We start from the raw sequence: 16173 nt of genomic DNA, 5'->3' as shown, positions 1-16173 counted from the left end.
AGCGATGAGTCAGATATCTGGTACTCCTATAGCCTTTTTAGTAGCATTCAGCTCAGCTCCATCCCTCTGGAGGCTGGTAATCATGTTGTGTGATTGTGCTTTGTCTTGGGGTCAAGCTGTTTTCTCCAGAGTGCTGCCACAATAACACAGCTACTGCATCACCTGATGAAATCACCAGCTATAGGGTGAGAGGTCACCAAGCTGAACTGTGTTAGGGCCAGTGCTAGTCAGCTAGTCAAAGCTGCTTCCGTGGGGCTTTGATCACACAGCACTGGAAGGGGGTGTGGGGGGTATGAAGTCATTCTTCTCTCTCCTCTCGCCCTGTACCTTGTTTCTGAGGGCTTGCCTGTAATTTAATATTCTTGTCCACAATAATTGTGTCCTTCTGTTGCACTTCTGAGTGCAAGGAGTTGTGCAGACCTAGTTCTTTACTGTGGCCCACTTTCAATGGAATGGACTTTGAAGTGGCATCAGAGCTGCCATGAAGCAGAACCACTAGGCTCTATTAGACTGTTTTTGAAACAGTCACGCATACAGTACAGGCAGGAACAAAAGAGGAGTCTTGTACTGTGAAAATCTCAGCCTTTCGCCTTTTTCCACTGAATCCATCCCTTTTACATTCATAAAAAAATGACAGGAGCTTGACTTTAGCCAGCATTCCTTCCCCAGGATTTGGATAATGGTACATATTTGACTGGTCCTTGACTTTGCGCTGCGATTGGGAATGGCTCCTGGTCCCAGAACGCATCTCAGCCTGTCATGGAGGTTAGGCTGATTGGGGAGGCCCGAGCCCCTGCCGGCCGGCTGACTTCTCCCCTGATGGACATGGAGTAGCAGAATCTCTGAGTTTGCTGACATAGCATCCAGGACTCTCTCAGCTTTCACTCCACCAAGCCAACACACACTGACCACTTTGTGCTGGGCTCTGCTGGGAGGCTAGGGTTTCAACCACAAAGGAGAGACTACTGTCCCGTGTGGCTCAGTTGGTAGAGCATGGCACTTACAATACCAGGGTTGTGGGTTTAAGTCCTACGGGGGACCAGTACGAATGAAAATGTATGCGCTCACTACTGTAAGTCGCTCTGGATAAGAGCATTTGCTAAATAATGTACATGTAAAATGTATCTTTAAATTATTTGTCAGGTCCTTAACACGTCCTGGACCCGCAGCTTGCATTCCAAATGGTACCCTATTCCCTATATAGTGCGCTACTTTTGACCATGGGCCAATGGTGCACTGGTCAAAGGTAGTGCACTATATTCAGTATGGTGTGACGTGCCCTAGGCCTGCATATGCTGCTGGCCGTTTCTGTGGAGCCTCCAGTATGGCGAGGAACTCACTCCAGCACAGCTCACCTGTTGCAGAAACGATGACAGTCTAGATGACCTGGACTTCACGTTCCTTCTATTCTCACACCAAGGAAATCAATTGAGTGAGCATACTGTGCGTTTCCCTCTAATTCAGTCTGTTGATGTGGCAGGAGGACAGAATAATTGTAACAAAACAAATGAAAAGTGCTGAGATGATGAATGTGAAAGACAGAGAAGGCATATGGAAAGTGTTACCTGTGAAAAACCTTCAAAGCTGCGTGTATTCTGGCCGCCTCCATACTGAGCACTTACCAGCCACTTCCATCAGGGAGGGGTGATGATGTGGAGCCAAGACTGTGCTAGGAATCAAAAATAACCAAAGAGGTGCATCATGGGAATTGAATCAACGATGATCATAAAGGTTACAGGCCAAGTCAAGAGGTGGTTTACTCTTACTGTGACTCAGGCTCTGTAGTTAGTAGTAGTTGTGTAACTGCCCTCCCTCAGGATATAGCCCATGAGAATCCCCCCTCTCGTTGGGATGAATGGTTCCCCCCTTTGCCCCTCTCCTACGGATGTGGGATCTTAATTTGATCACTCTGTTGCAGGAGAAATTTCCTGCAGTGCAGGAAATGTAAAACTTGTAGTGTATTTGAGGTTTAAAAATGCTTCTGAAGTGTGTAATTTCCATGTTGAAACTCCTACAAAAATGTCCATGAAATACTGTATAATCCACATAAAAATTCAAATTTCCTGTTGCTGCAGGATTATTTTCCTGCTTTAGCAAACCGGCTCAAATTAAGATCCCACATTTGTATCTGGCATTTGTCAAAGTTTATAAAGGTTTCAAGCTGCTGTTGTCTGACCCTTAGGGATGTCATTATGATGTCATTAAGACAAACCTGCAGTGGGCAGACTGCACGGCTTTTCAGCACCTACACACTCCCTTCCAATGGACCAGGGTCTAAAGAACATGATCCCAACTTCAAATATAAAGCTACAGTTTATTCTGACTGCGGTACAGAACTTTAGGCTCTTTTGGCTTAATAATATTAGTGCTGGATGCGAACGCACGGCAGATTTTATCCCTAGGCTAGAGTTTTGTCTTGAGCGTAGGACATTGCAATGTGCTTGAAATTTCAAGGCTATTTGAAATGTAAAATGCATGAACAAAATCAATCCCGCCTGATGTTGCGAGGCAACAGGGAGGGGAAGATCAAATAGACAGAACAATAGTGTGTATAGTTTGTTACGTTTCAATAATTGATTAATTTGAGTGGCTTATGCAGGCAGCCATAAAATCACATAGTTGTTTATTCAGAAAATATTCCAAGCCAATGTAGTGTATATTCTTTGTAGAGAAATGGAAAGGTTAAGTGTAGTGTTTAAAAGAAAGGAAGAGAGCGAGTGTGAGAGAGAAAGGGAGAGTGCTTGTGAGAGAAAGGGAGACAGCATGTATCGACGCTTCGAGGAGGGGTGTTGAATTTACTGTGGTTTTGTTCAGTTTCTCTTCATGATGGGCGATGGAAAAATGGGGTTGAGTGTGTTTCAGGTCGGGCTGCCGAGCACCAGATTCCATGCGAGAGCTGTCTGTGGCCTGGGATATAGACAAAAACTCCAGACTCTCCCAGAAGTTGAAAAAATTTGCTTGTTCACAGATAAAAAATGGCCGTGGAGGGGTCCCAGCTAATAGAGGCTGTTGAATCTCTGTGATGGAGACGAAGAGCCTGCCCATGTGGCAGCACTTGTGAAGAACTTGTGAAGTAAAATGAAGGAAATTTGAATTTATCCAGGACTGGAATGGGTTGCTTGAGAGGAATATTAGGTTTGATAGATTATTTCTGGCGTGGCAGTTGCAAAGACTTTTCCTGACATCAGACACAGCTTACTTGTTGATCTATAAAATATAACACTTGCTTAAAGTTAAGCTCTCTCTCCTTATGACTTTGAGTTAGAAAAAAATAAGTATTTCTTTCCCCCTGAAGTATATGTTTATGTTTCAATATGAAAGAGGATACATGTTCACATGTTGATTTGATGGTGAACCAGACGTTTGCATTTTTCGGTTAGCTTGTTTGGTTTCGGTGGAAAGACTGAATAACAGAAGGCATATGGATGTGAGTCAGAATCTGCCTCACGTACTTGTGGTGACATGATCAGATTGATCATGTGTCTTAACAGGAAATAGCCAACAGTAATTGTGCTCCTAGAATTACTCTAGAGTCTGTCTCAGAACCAAACTACTAGAAACCAAACAGATGGTTTGATGATTGCATGACATGTAATCTTGTACCTTGGGAGAGGACTGGCTGTGGTCCACTATAATCAGTAGTAATACTGGCTGTGGCCCGCTATAATCAGTAGTAATACTGGCTGTGGTCCGCTATAATCAGTAGTTATACTGGCTGTGGTCCACTATAATCAGTAGTTATACTGGCTGTGCTCCACTATAATCAGTAGTTATACTGGCTGTGGTCCACTATAATCAGTAGTAATACTGGCTGTGGTAAATCAGTAGTTATACTGGTTATGGTCCACTATAATCAGTAGTTATACTGGCTGTGGTCCACGATAATCAGTAGTAATACTGGCTGTGGTCCACTATAATCAGTAGTAATACTGGCTGTGGTCCACTATAATCAGTAGTTATACTGGCTGTGGTCCACTATAATCAGTAGTAATACTGGCTGTGGTCCACTATAATCAGGAGTTATACTGGCTGTGGTCCACTATAATCAGTAGTTATACTGGCTGTGCTCCACTATAATCAGTAGTTATACTGGCTGTGGTCCACTATAATCAGTAGTAATACTGGCTGTGGTCCACTATAATCAGTAGTAATACTGGCTGTGGTCCACTATAATCAGTAGTTATACTGGCTGTGGTCCACTATAATCAGTAGTTATACAGGCTGTGGTCCACTATAATCAGTAGTTATACTGGCTGTGGTAAATCAGTAGTTATACTGGCTGTGGTCCACTATAATCAGTAGGTATACTGGCTGTGGTCCACTATAATCAGTAGTTATACTGGCTGTGGTCCACTATAATCAGTAGTTATACTGGCTGTGGTTAATCAGGAGTAATACTGGCTGTGCTCCACTATAATCAGTAGTTATACTGGCTGTGGTCCACTATAATCAGTAGTAATACTGGCTGTGGTCCACTATAATCAGTTGTTATACTGGCTGTGGTCCACTATAATCAGTAGTAATACTGGCTGTGGTCCACTATAATCAGTAGTTATACTGGCTGTGGTCCACTATAATCAGTAGTTATACTGGCTGTGGTATGTCGTGGAAATTTCCTGTATTTACCAAATCATGAGAGCAAACCACACACAAGTCAGAGTTAGTTATCACAAAGTCCATATTTAATTATATGAGCTCCATCACAACCCTGTGACTCTCAGATCAATTCAGTGTCTATAAATGAATTCTCTGAGAGTCCCTTACACATTGCAACTGAGATCCTTTATAGCAAAGACACACATAGCCAGACAGCTTTGGCCATAATTTATTGTTCAGCTTTGTCTCCTAAACTAGGTTATTTCCTCAAACTCAGAACCATAAACAAATCCTCCATATCAACAGACAAATATCAAATCCATCCTATCTTGACAAGATCACAGAGACACATTGACTGGCACACAGACATTGTGGAGCCAAGAGATACACGCTTGACCTCTCCCCTCTCTGCGGCCCAAGCAACTTAGTCTTGACAGAGAACAGATACTGCAACCCCGCCACAGTATTATACAAAAATAACACATTCTGATGAGAAGTAACTTACAAACATATGATGAATATAAAACATCTTACCTATGTTACCAACTAATTCTGATTATTCCCCAACAGGTCCACTATAATCAGTAGTAATACTGGCTGTGGTCCACTATAATCAATAGTTATACTGGCTGTGGTCCACTATAATCAGTAGTAATACTGGCTGTGGTCCACTATAATCAGTAGTTATACTGTCTGTGGTCCACTATAATCAGTAGTAATAATGGCTGTGGTCCACTATAATCAGTAGTTATACTGGCTGTGGTTAACCAGGAGTAATACTGGCTGTGCTCCACTATAATCAGTAGTTATACTGGCTGTGGTCCACTATAATCAGTAGTTATACTGGCTGTGGTCCACTATAATCAGTAGTAATACTGGCTGTGGTCCACTATAATCAGTAGTTATACTGGCTGTGGTCCACTATAATCAGTATTAATACTGGCTGTGGTCCACTATAATCAGTAGTTATACTGGCTGTGGTTAATCAGGAGTAATACTTGCTGTGCTCCACTATAATCAGTAGTTATACTGGCTGTGTGTGGTCCACTATAATCAGTAGTTATACTGGCTGTGGTCCACTATAATCAGTAGTAATACTGGCTGTGGTCCACTATAATCAGTAGTAATACTGGCTGTGGTCCACTATAATCAATAGTTATACTGGCTGCGGTCCACTATAATCAGTAGTTATACTGGCTGTGGTCCGCTATAATCAGTAGTTATACTGGCTGTGGTCTACTATAATCAGTAGTTATACTGGCTGTGGTCCACTATAATCAGTAGTTTTACTGGCTGTGGTCCACTATAATCAGATAGTTATACTGGCTGTCGTCCACTATAATCAGTAGTTATACTGGCTGTGCTCCACTATAATCAGTTGACTGTGCAGTGGACTATCCATTACAATATCAATATGCCCATTGGCAGAAAGTGAAGTGTTGTAATGTCTAAATGCTACTCTCTCAGTTTTCTTGTTTAGTTGGATCACATTTTGTATTATTATCATAAACAGACAGACAGATCTTAACCACTCATTTTGTTTACAACCCCCTCATTATGCATTGTTTTACCTCTGTTCAATTCATGACCAACAAGGCTGAGGGTGTGTCCATTGGTCGTGTTCTTTTTGCGTCGCAAACATACGTGCCCAATTTAACAGATACAATAGAGATCTTCACCGTCGTTCACAAACCCTCTACTGAATCTGTCATCTCTATAATCCCTATAGTCTACTGGCTCTGTGCAGCACAAGATCCATGTGTCTTATTGCCGTAACATATGCATGGAAAATTACATTTGGTCTTGTTTTGTTAAACAAATCTATATGTTATGGCAAAAAGGCTTCCCTTGTCTGCATTATCAGGTTTCACATTTTTTATGTCACGTGCACAAGGAATGCCTTTCTGGCAAGCTCCAAACCCAACAATGCAGTTGGGAAAAGTGGTGAGATCACACAAGATGACCGTTCTCTCCCATAGACCCATAGCTCCTCCCTCCCTCCCTCCCTCCCTCCCTCCCTCCCTCCCTCCCTCCCTCCCTCCCTCCCTCCCTCCCTCCCTCCCTCCCTCCCTCCCTCCCTCCCTCCCTCCCTCCCTCCCTCCCTCCCTCCCTCCCTCCCTCCCTCCCTCCCTCCATCCAGTATGTGAAGCAGATGTGGTGGAGCTTTAGTTTATTGGGAGTCTCCTATATGTCAGCTGGGCTCATATCTCACGGTGAGAGGCATGTTGGTAATCCTAGTTTAGCCCTCTGAAATGAAGGACTTCAGGGTTCAAAAGGGATCCATTACCGCAGGTAGGGTAGCAAAATCCCAGGAACTTTCAATAAATTCCCTGGTTCTCCAGAAATCCTGTTCTGGATTTCCCGCTTCTTTCCTTCTGATTCCAGGAATCCTCCAACTGGGATTTCGGGAAAATCAGGGAATTTATTGAAAGTTCCCGGAATTTTGCAACCCAACCTGCAGGTACCTGAATCTATCTGTGAACCAAATGTATTAGTTGCACCACAGATTACTGTGTGGTCTCTCTGTCTGGGTAGATTTCTGTGTGGTCTCTCTGTCTGGGTAGATTACTGTGTGGTCTCTCTGTCTGGGTAGATTACTGTGTGGTCTCTCTATCTGGGTAGATTACTGTGTGGTCTCTCTGTCTGGGTAGATTACTGTGTGGTCTCTCTGTCTGGGTAGATTACTGTGTGGTCTCTCTGTCTGGGTAGATTACTGTGTGGTCTCTCTGTCTGGGTAGATTACTGTGTGGTCTCTCTGTCTGGGTAGATTACTGTGTGGTCTCTCTGTCTGGGTAGATTACTGTGTGGTCTCTCTGTCTGGGTAGATTACTGTGTTGTCTCTCTGTCTGGGTAGATTACTGTGTGGTCTCTCTGTCTGGGTAGATTACTGTGTGGTCTCTCTGTCTGGGTAGATTACTGTGTGGTCTCTCTGTCTGGGTAGATTACTGTGTGGTCTCTCTGTCTGGGTAGATTACTGTGTGGTCTCTCTGTCTGGGTAGATTACTGTGTGGTCTCTCTGTCTGGGTAGTTGTGTGTATCTGTGCTGCTCTCCTGCTCTCTAGTCTTTTTAACTATGACTAACTGTTCAACTATTTGTTTATTTGGATCCCCATTAGCTTTTGCCGAAGCAGCAGCTATTCTTCTTGGGGTCTGCAAAAAACACAAAACATGACAATTAACAAAACACTGATACACTGATAGACAAGAAAAGTCACACAAATTTCGAATACAACTATATACAAACAATGCAACAAAAAAATGATACAAACTATGCTGTCCTCTGGACACAGTTTCAATAGTTTCCATTTGGAATAATGCAATCAGTCCAGATGCTGTCAGACAAATGTCTTCTGAGCTACAGCAGGGGTGTGGGGATCTGTCAGAAGCACTGATAACTACGTATGTTGTTTGCAGAAGTCCATACGATTTTTGGTTCTAAGCACCCTTTTTACTTGTTTACACAAGAGGATTTAGTGTTGAACGCATTCTTTTCCGTTACTGAGCAGTGTTGATCCAGATAGTGTGTTGGCGCGTTGATTGATTATCAGCAACCAATCACTGTATCCTGTATCCTCTCCCAAATTCTTACCCAGAAATCGAATCTGTTTTCCTCCATGTTTGTTTCAGAACTGGGCTCCCCCAGGGACCTTGTCACCAGCGACGTGACGGACACCAGCTTCGCTGCGTCTTGGACGGCTGCCCTTGGGAACGTGAAGATGTACAGCATCCGCTGGAAGTCCATGTACAGTGACGAGTCAGGGGAGAAGATGGTCCCTGGAGACGTCACCAACACCGTGCTGGAGGGCCTTACCCCTGAGACCCTCTACCAGGTGTCTGTCCTGGCCTCCTATGGCAGAGGAGATGGAAGCCCGCTGACTGGACAGGAGACCACTGATGGTACTACTGTTTATTACACGTCATCCTCTGTTCGTAATGTAATCCACAGGATTACTCAAAATGACAAGCGTAATCTGATTACTTCCTTGGTTAGCCAGCATCTGCCTCGTCATTTTATGCTGAAGATCGATCAGTTCGCTCTCCAACTCTGCTCGCCCAACCCCTCAGAATCCTTGGGAAAGTGCTGGCTCAACTTCCTGCTTCCTTTCTTCTTGATCTGTGCCACTGACTTAGTCTGGCAGGGAAACCTATGTGTTAGATTTCAGAGATGGACGCAATGGGTGTGTCCCAAATGGAACCCTATTCCCCATTAAATGCACTACTTTTGACTAAGACCCACATGTATCTGGTTGAATGTAGTGCACTAAGTAGGGAATAGGGTGTTATTTGGGATGCAGACAATGTCTCATCACTGCTAGGGATTAACAATATCACTGAAGTGGTGTTGTTAGTTGCTGAGGTTTGGAGGTGTACTTGAATGGTTTTGTAGATCTGTAGAACAGTTTGAAACTCTCTTCGGGCCATCACATCAATTTTCATGCAATGGCACTATGGTATACCAGTGCCAAAGGAAAAAACTTCTAAAAAATAGCTAAAATCCCATCCAAGTGCTCATCATCGTCACTCTCTGAAACCCTTTTATCTTGGTGTCGGGTATTGTGGAAAAAGGCAATTTCTAAGACTCCCTTTTAAGCTGTGGTCTGCAGTGGAAAACTGGGGGTGGTGACAGTTATGATGCATTATGTGTTCTAAAATCTAAGATAACGTCACTTTTGTGGAGGGAATGTTTTAAATTTGTATAATGCATGTGTGCAGCGCATGGCTTAATATGTCCTGTATGCTGCCTGTTAGGGTGCATGGGAGCAGAATTTAAGACAGGCTCAAATCGACCACACATCCTCCTATCCTACTCATGCACACATGGGAAATCATATTGATGGAAATTTCCTCGAACTCTTGAGGAACCAGTGTGATGGTTTGAATAGACATGTAGATATGGAAAGCCATTTCGTTTATTGACTCTGGCAGGCCAAGTCAAGCACATTTTGAACAGAATACATTCTTGAGAGATCCTCAGGAGGCCTCGCCTCTTTCAAATCTGTGCTTACCTCGCTACGTTCGCACAGCGGAACCAATGGATCTCCAGTAACAGTGTCACAGGTCCATTCAGGTCAAGCAACACATTGAGAAGTTGGAGGCCAATATCAGTCTGACATTCTTTCCTGGGATCATTAAGTGTTTGGAAGGATTGACTTTGGTTTGACTAGTCTGCTTGCAGAAATAGTGGAACAATCAGACCTTTTGACAATATAGTACATGGAGCTTAGCTCTATTCAGGAAAAGGGAAAGTTAAGATGACCAGATTTGGGGATAAGAGCCTAACTCTCTTTTAGATCGTTTTTCTCAGCATCCTCGCTACGTATCGAAGGGTAGATGTTTTATGAAATATTGCCCTCCTCTCTGTCCTTAGTGTCTGCTGCTGCTGAGGCACTTACTGTGTCCGACGAGACTGAACGAAGCATGAAGGTAAAGTGGATGGCCGCGCCGGGTAAAGTCATCAACTACCGAGTGACCTACACGCCCACCGCTGGGGGCAAAGAGATGGTCGCTAGGGTTCCCGGCGCCTCCACCTCCACCGTGCTGAAGCGCCTGACGCCCATGACCACCTATGGCATCAAGGTGCACCCCATTTACAAGCGGGGAGAAGGAAAAGCAAGGCAAGGAGTAGGAACGACACGTACGTTGGTGCATAATTCAACCCCATGATATGAGACACAGTAGGACACACTATGGGAGTATTGTAGATGGAGAAGGTGTCTTTTCACTAACAAAACCTCAGACACTTGGTTAATACAGAGAGCTTACCACTAACACATGGCATACCATTGGGTTCTAAGACACTGGAACTCCCTGTATAGTGCACTACTTTTGACCAGAGCCCTATGGGCCTGGTAAATAGTAGTGTACTATAAAGGAAATAAGATGCGATTTTGGACGTAGGCTAGGACTTAAGACTTGTATTATGGACTAATGAGAAACTGACTGGAATGTGTGTTGGCTGATCTCAATGAAAAGAGACTAGTGTTGCCAAAGTTGAAGTTATTACATTATTACTTTTCTTCCATGAATTTGAACTGATTTTCGTATTTGTCTGTCCTCTTGTAGTGTCACCTTACAAAGCTCCCAGAAACCTACAGACCTCAGAGCCCGGCAAGAACAGTTTCAGAGTCTCCTGGGACCCAGCTCCAGGAGATGTTCGTGGCTACAAGGTCACCTTCCACCCCAGTGGCAATGATATCGACCTGGGAGAGCTGCTGGTTGGGCCCTATGACAACACTGTGGTGCTTGAGGAGCTCAGGTGAGACACAGGAAGTTCTATCTTCAGACAGAAAGTTGTTGGTGTTGTGACATTGATCTGCCGTTCTTAGACGGTTACATAGGACATTGTGAGGATAAAAGTAACTTTAAATCTCACCTCTCCATCTCATCAGGGCCGGAACAAAGTACTCTGTGACTGTGTTTGGAATGTTTGATGGAGGCCACTCTGCAGCACTGGCTGGAGAGGAGAAGACTACCCTCTCCGACGCCCCCGATGTGCCATTGGAATCTTGGAACGGTAAAACCTTACAATACCATAACATAACCGACCATAATACACATATGTACAGACTTGGGTCTGCGTCCCAAATGACACCCTACCCCCCACATAATGCGCTACTTTTGACCAGAGCAGAGGGCTATATAGGGATTAGGGAATAGGGGGCCATATGGGATGCAGCCATAGAACAGCCACAGAACGAACAGCCACTCCGATAGACACACGGACCAAACCACAGACACACAGCGTCCCAGCCATAGCCCCCTCCTCTGCTCCCACCCCCATTAGAGCAGAGGAGGGGTCTTCCCACTGTGAGAGACATGGTACTAATTATCCCACTAGTGAATTATGTGTTTGTCTAAACTAATCAACATCACAACCATTAGAATAACACACCACATTATACATCCATTGATTATAATGAGTACTAATCATTTATAGCTGTTTGGCTTTAATGGGCTTTTCTGCCTCATATCATGTTAAGACTGTGATGGGTTGTATTGATAAGTGGGACATTGATATTTTCATGATTAACTACGGCTGTTTTGACCTCCTTTTTCTTGCTCCAGTGCCAGTGAAGGATTAGTCAGGTTACACCGCCCCACCCACAAACGTTCAGCATGCCAAACCTATTACGTTGCTGAAATTTCTCAACACCGTGCCCATTTGGCCCAGCAGCCATATTGTTTCATCCCTAATACTTCTTGACATGCAAAAGTTAATATTTCCCATTTTTACATCGCATAAAAAGTTAGTATAATGGAAAAAAGTTTCTCTGCTTGCAATTAGAGATGTTTTACAACCAGGAGATTACGCAGTGCCAACCGGGCTGCCGTGGAACAAAACTGCATGCGGCTAGGAAAATGTTATGTTTCTCATATAAGACCCCAGAGAGAAAGCTGGTGACCCTGGGCAGAAATTAGTGTCAGTAATGGGGAGCAGACACACTGACACACAGTAACAGACTGCCCACCGCACCAGTCGGAGCAGAGCAAGGGATGTTCCAGTCCACCATGCACCCAGACCAGACCTTGGACGCACACGCACACGCACACACCATGGGCGTTCACTGCTGACACTAAAACTACTGCAGTAGTCTGGCCCTAGAATTTAATAATGACCAAGCTAGTGTGGTTATAGGGTGGAATTATTATTTTTTTCTCCCTGGCTCAGAGGGTGGAATAGCCCTCGTGGTACTGTATATATGTATCCATAGTGACTGTATGTGGTAGAGCCAATTAGAACTAGGATGAAACCAGTGGTGGAAAAAGTATCCAATTGTCATACTTGAGTAAAAGTAAAGATACATTAATAGAAAATGACCCCAGTAAAATACTACTTGATTAAAAGTCTAAAAGTATTTGGTTTTAAATATACTTTATTATCAAAAGTAAATGTAATTGCTAAAATATACAAAAATAAAATATAAGTATATTCCTTATATTAAGCAAACCAGGCCGAACTATTTTTTGGATTTTTTAACAATTTGCTGATAGACGGGGGCACACTCCAACACTCAAACAAAGCATTTGTGTTTAGTGAGTCTGCCAGATCAGAGGCAGTAGGGATGTCCAGGGATGTTCTCTTGATAAGTGTGTGAATTGGAACATTTTCCTGTCCTGCTAAGCATTCAAAATGGAATGTGTCAGGGAAAATGGATGGAGTAAAAAGTACATTATTTTCTTTAGGAATGTAGTGAAGTAAAAGTAAAAGTCGTAGAACATATAAATAGTGAAGTACAGATACCCCCCAAAAACGACTTCAATATTTTTACTTAAGTACTTTACACCACTGGATGACATTATAAACAGACTACAGAATGAATCACTCCTTTAAATGACCACATACTAGCCAGTCAACAGAGATAGATGAATCTATTTGCTTTATGTATTTGCTCAATGTGACACTGTATCCTGTGATGCATTCTAAACAACAAAGTCAGTGTCATCTGTTTTTTATCAGATGCCTCTCAGACAGTGTACGCTGTCTCAGTTGATGACATGTGGTTTTGTTGATGAATGTCTCTGAGACTTACACTACCGGTCCAAAGTCTAAGAACACCTTCTCATTCAAGGGTTTTTCTTAATTTTTTTATTATTTTCTACATTGTAAAATAATAGTGAAGACATCAACATTAAGAAATAGCACATATAGTAACCAGAAAAATTCTAAACGTGGATTTTATATTTGAGATTCTTCAAATAGTCACCCTTTGCCTTGTTGACAGCGTTGCACACTCTAGGCATTCTCTCAACCAGCTTCAACTGGAATAATTTTCCAACAGTCTTGAAGGAGTTCCAACATATACTGAGCACTTGTTGGCTGCTTTTCCTTCACTCTGCGGTCTGACTCATCCCAAACCATCTCAATTTGGTTGAGGTCGGGGGATTGTGGAAGCCAGGTCATCTGATGTAGCACTCCATCTCTCTCCTTCTTGGTAAAATAGCCCTTGCACAGCCTGGAAGTGTGTTGGGTCATAGTCCCACTAAGCGCAAACCAGATGGGATGGTGTATCGCTGCAGAATGCTGTGGTAGCCATGCTGGTTAAGTGTGCCTTGAATTGTAAATAAATCACAGACAGTGTCACCAGCAAAGAACCCCCACACTATAACACCTCCATGCTTTCCACTGGGAAATAAACATGTGGAGATCATCCGTTCACCCACACCACGTCTCACAAAGACACAGCGGTTGGAACCAAAAATCTCTAGTTTGGCAAAGGACAAACTTCCACCGGTCTAATGTCCATTCAATCAAATGTATTTATAAAGCCCTTTTTACATCAACTGATGTCACAAAGTGCTATACAGAAACCCAGCCTAAAACCTCAATCAGCAAGCAATGCAGATGTAGAAGCACGGTGTCTAGGAAAAACTCCCTATAAAGGCAGGAACCTAGGAAGAAACCTAGAGAGGAACCAGGCTCTGAGGGGTGGCCAGTCCTCTTGTGGCTGTGCCGGGTGGAGATTATAACACAACATGGCCAAGATGTTCAAACGTTCAAAGATGACCAGCAGGGACAAATAATAATCACAGTGGTTGTAGAGGGTGCAACAGGTCAGCACCTCAGGAGTAAATGTCAGTTGGCTATTCATAGCCGTGCATTCAGAGTTAGAGACAGCAGGAGCGGGAGAGAGAGAGAGTCGAAAACAGCAGGTCCGGGACAAGGTAGCACGTCCGGTGAACAGTGCAGGGTTCTATAGCCGCAGGTCAAACAGTTGAAACTGGAGCAGCAGCACGACCAGTTGGACAGGGGACAGCAAGGAATCATCAGGCCAGGTAATCCTGAGGCATGGTCCTAGGGCTCAGGTCCTCCGAGAGAAGAGAAAGAGAAAAAGAAAGAGAGAGAGAATTAAAAGGAGCATACTTAAATTCACACAGGACACCGGATAAGACAGGAGAAGTACTCCAGATATCACAGACCTACCCTAGCCCCCCTACACATAAACTATTGCAGCATAATTACTGGAGGCTGAGACAGGACGGGTCAGAAGACACTGTGGCTCCATCTCACTATACCCCTTGACAGGGCCAACCAGGCCCATTGCTTGTGTTTCTTGGCCCAATCAAGTCTCTTCTTCTTATTGGTGTCCTTTAGTAGTGGTTTCTTTGCAGCAATTCGACCACGAAGGCCTGATTCACGCAGTCTCCTCTGAACAATTGATGTTAAGATGTGTCTGTTACTTGAACTCTGTGAAGCATTTATTTGGGCTGCAATTTCTGACGCTGGTAACTCTAATGAACTTTTCCTCTGCAGCAGAGGTAACTCTGGGGGTCATCATGCGAGCTAGTTTCATCATTGCGCTTGATGGTTTTTGCGACTTCACTTGAAGAAACGTTCAAAGTTCTTGATATGTTCCGTATTGACTGACCTTCATGTCTTCAAGTAATGATGGACTGTTTCTTTGTTATTTGAGCTGTTCTTGACATAATATGGACTTGGTCTTTTACCAAATAGGGCTATCTTCTGTATACCTACCTTGTCACATCACAACTGATTGGCTCAAACACATTAAGAAATTCCTCAAATTCCACAAATTAGCTTTTTAAAAGGCACTCCTGTTAATTGAAATGCATTCCAGGTGACTACCTCATGAAGCTGGTTGAGAGAATGCCAAGAGTGTGCAAAGCTGTCATCAAGGCAAAGGGTTTCTATTTGAAGTATCTCAAATATAACATATATTTAGATTTATTTAATGCTTTTTTGGTTACTACATGATTACATATGTGTTATTTTATCGTTTTGATGTCTTCACTATTATTCTACATGTAGAAAATAGTAGAAATAAAGAAAAACCTTTGAATGAGTAGGTGTTCTGAAACTTTTGACCAGTAGTGTACATTAAGCCTCCAGAAAAGTGCTTGTTTACCAGTGTTATAACTCAAACACACTGGTCCATTATATAATCAGATATACATTTTACAAGGGGCGATCCCCCAAACGTTGTTAAGCATCTATTTTTCCATGTTTCAATAAAGAAAAGTGGGTAAATAATTGTTTTCTCTTCTAACCTTTTTTCAATTCACAGACACCGTGGCAGATTGCATAGCTCGGTGTCCAAACGACTCCGTGCATCTGGGTCTTTTTGCTCGGCTGCAGGACGAGCAAGCATCAACCCCCTTTCACCCCCACAGGTGTCTGGTGTAGCAAATAGCGAGCACAGCAGGAATTTGCAGTAACTCTGGGAAAGAGGAGTCTGTCGTATATCATCTGTCAGCAGGGTCGGTCTAGTTGTTCAGGGCAGGGGACAAACCCAATGACTGCCCCACATACAGTACATCAAGAAGGCTGCAGGCCATAAAAAGGCCTGGAGGATGTACAACAGGATTGAAAACAAGAAGAAAAAGGCCAGAAGAAGACAAAAAATAACAAGACCCAAGGGGAAAACAAGAGTTCATCCCCTCTTCAAGAGAAGAGAAACATACTGCTGCAAAACGAGTTGTAGCAAAACATGTTTATTGTAGATAAAAACGTTCAATGTTAGTGTGTTATTGGGATTTTCGTGATGTTTTGCTGCTTGTTGTTCATCTCTGTGTTTTGTGTGCATATTTTGTTTGTGCATGTCTGTCTGAAAGTGTTTA

General features: G+C 43.3%; 1 protein-coding gene across 5 annotated transcripts in view; it reads left to right on the top strand.

Moving 5' to 3' along the window:
- Positions 1–16173, top strand: part of col12a1b (collagen, type XII, alpha 1b) — a 96516-nt gene that overhangs the window by 16894 nt on the left and 63449 nt on the right. For 4 of the 5 annotated variants that reach the window (XM_031837005.1, XM_031837007.1, XM_031837004.1 and 1 more), the window contains exons 14-17: positions 8224–8493; positions 9965–10231; positions 10660–10852; positions 10986–11110. The exons of the other annotated variant lie outside the window; for it this stretch is intronic. In XM_031837005.1, the coding sequence (XP_031692865.1) occupies positions 8224–8493; positions 9965–10231; positions 10660–10852; positions 10986–11110 (855 nt within the window). The remainder of the gene's footprint in view (positions 1–8223; positions 8494–9964; positions 10232–10659; positions 10853–10985; positions 11111–16173) is intronic. 5 annotated transcript variants of the gene reach the window in all.

The sequence above is a fragment of the Oncorhynchus kisutch genome, linkage group LG12, assembly GCF_002021735.2.
Source record: "Oncorhynchus kisutch isolate 150728-3 linkage group LG12, Okis_V2, whole genome shotgun sequence".
Classification (NCBI taxonomy): Eukaryota; Metazoa; Chordata; class Actinopteri; order Salmoniformes; family Salmonidae; genus Oncorhynchus; species Oncorhynchus kisutch.
The sequence above is the reverse complement of the archived record's forward strand: the minus strand, read 5'-3'. Positions and strand labels throughout refer to the sequence as shown.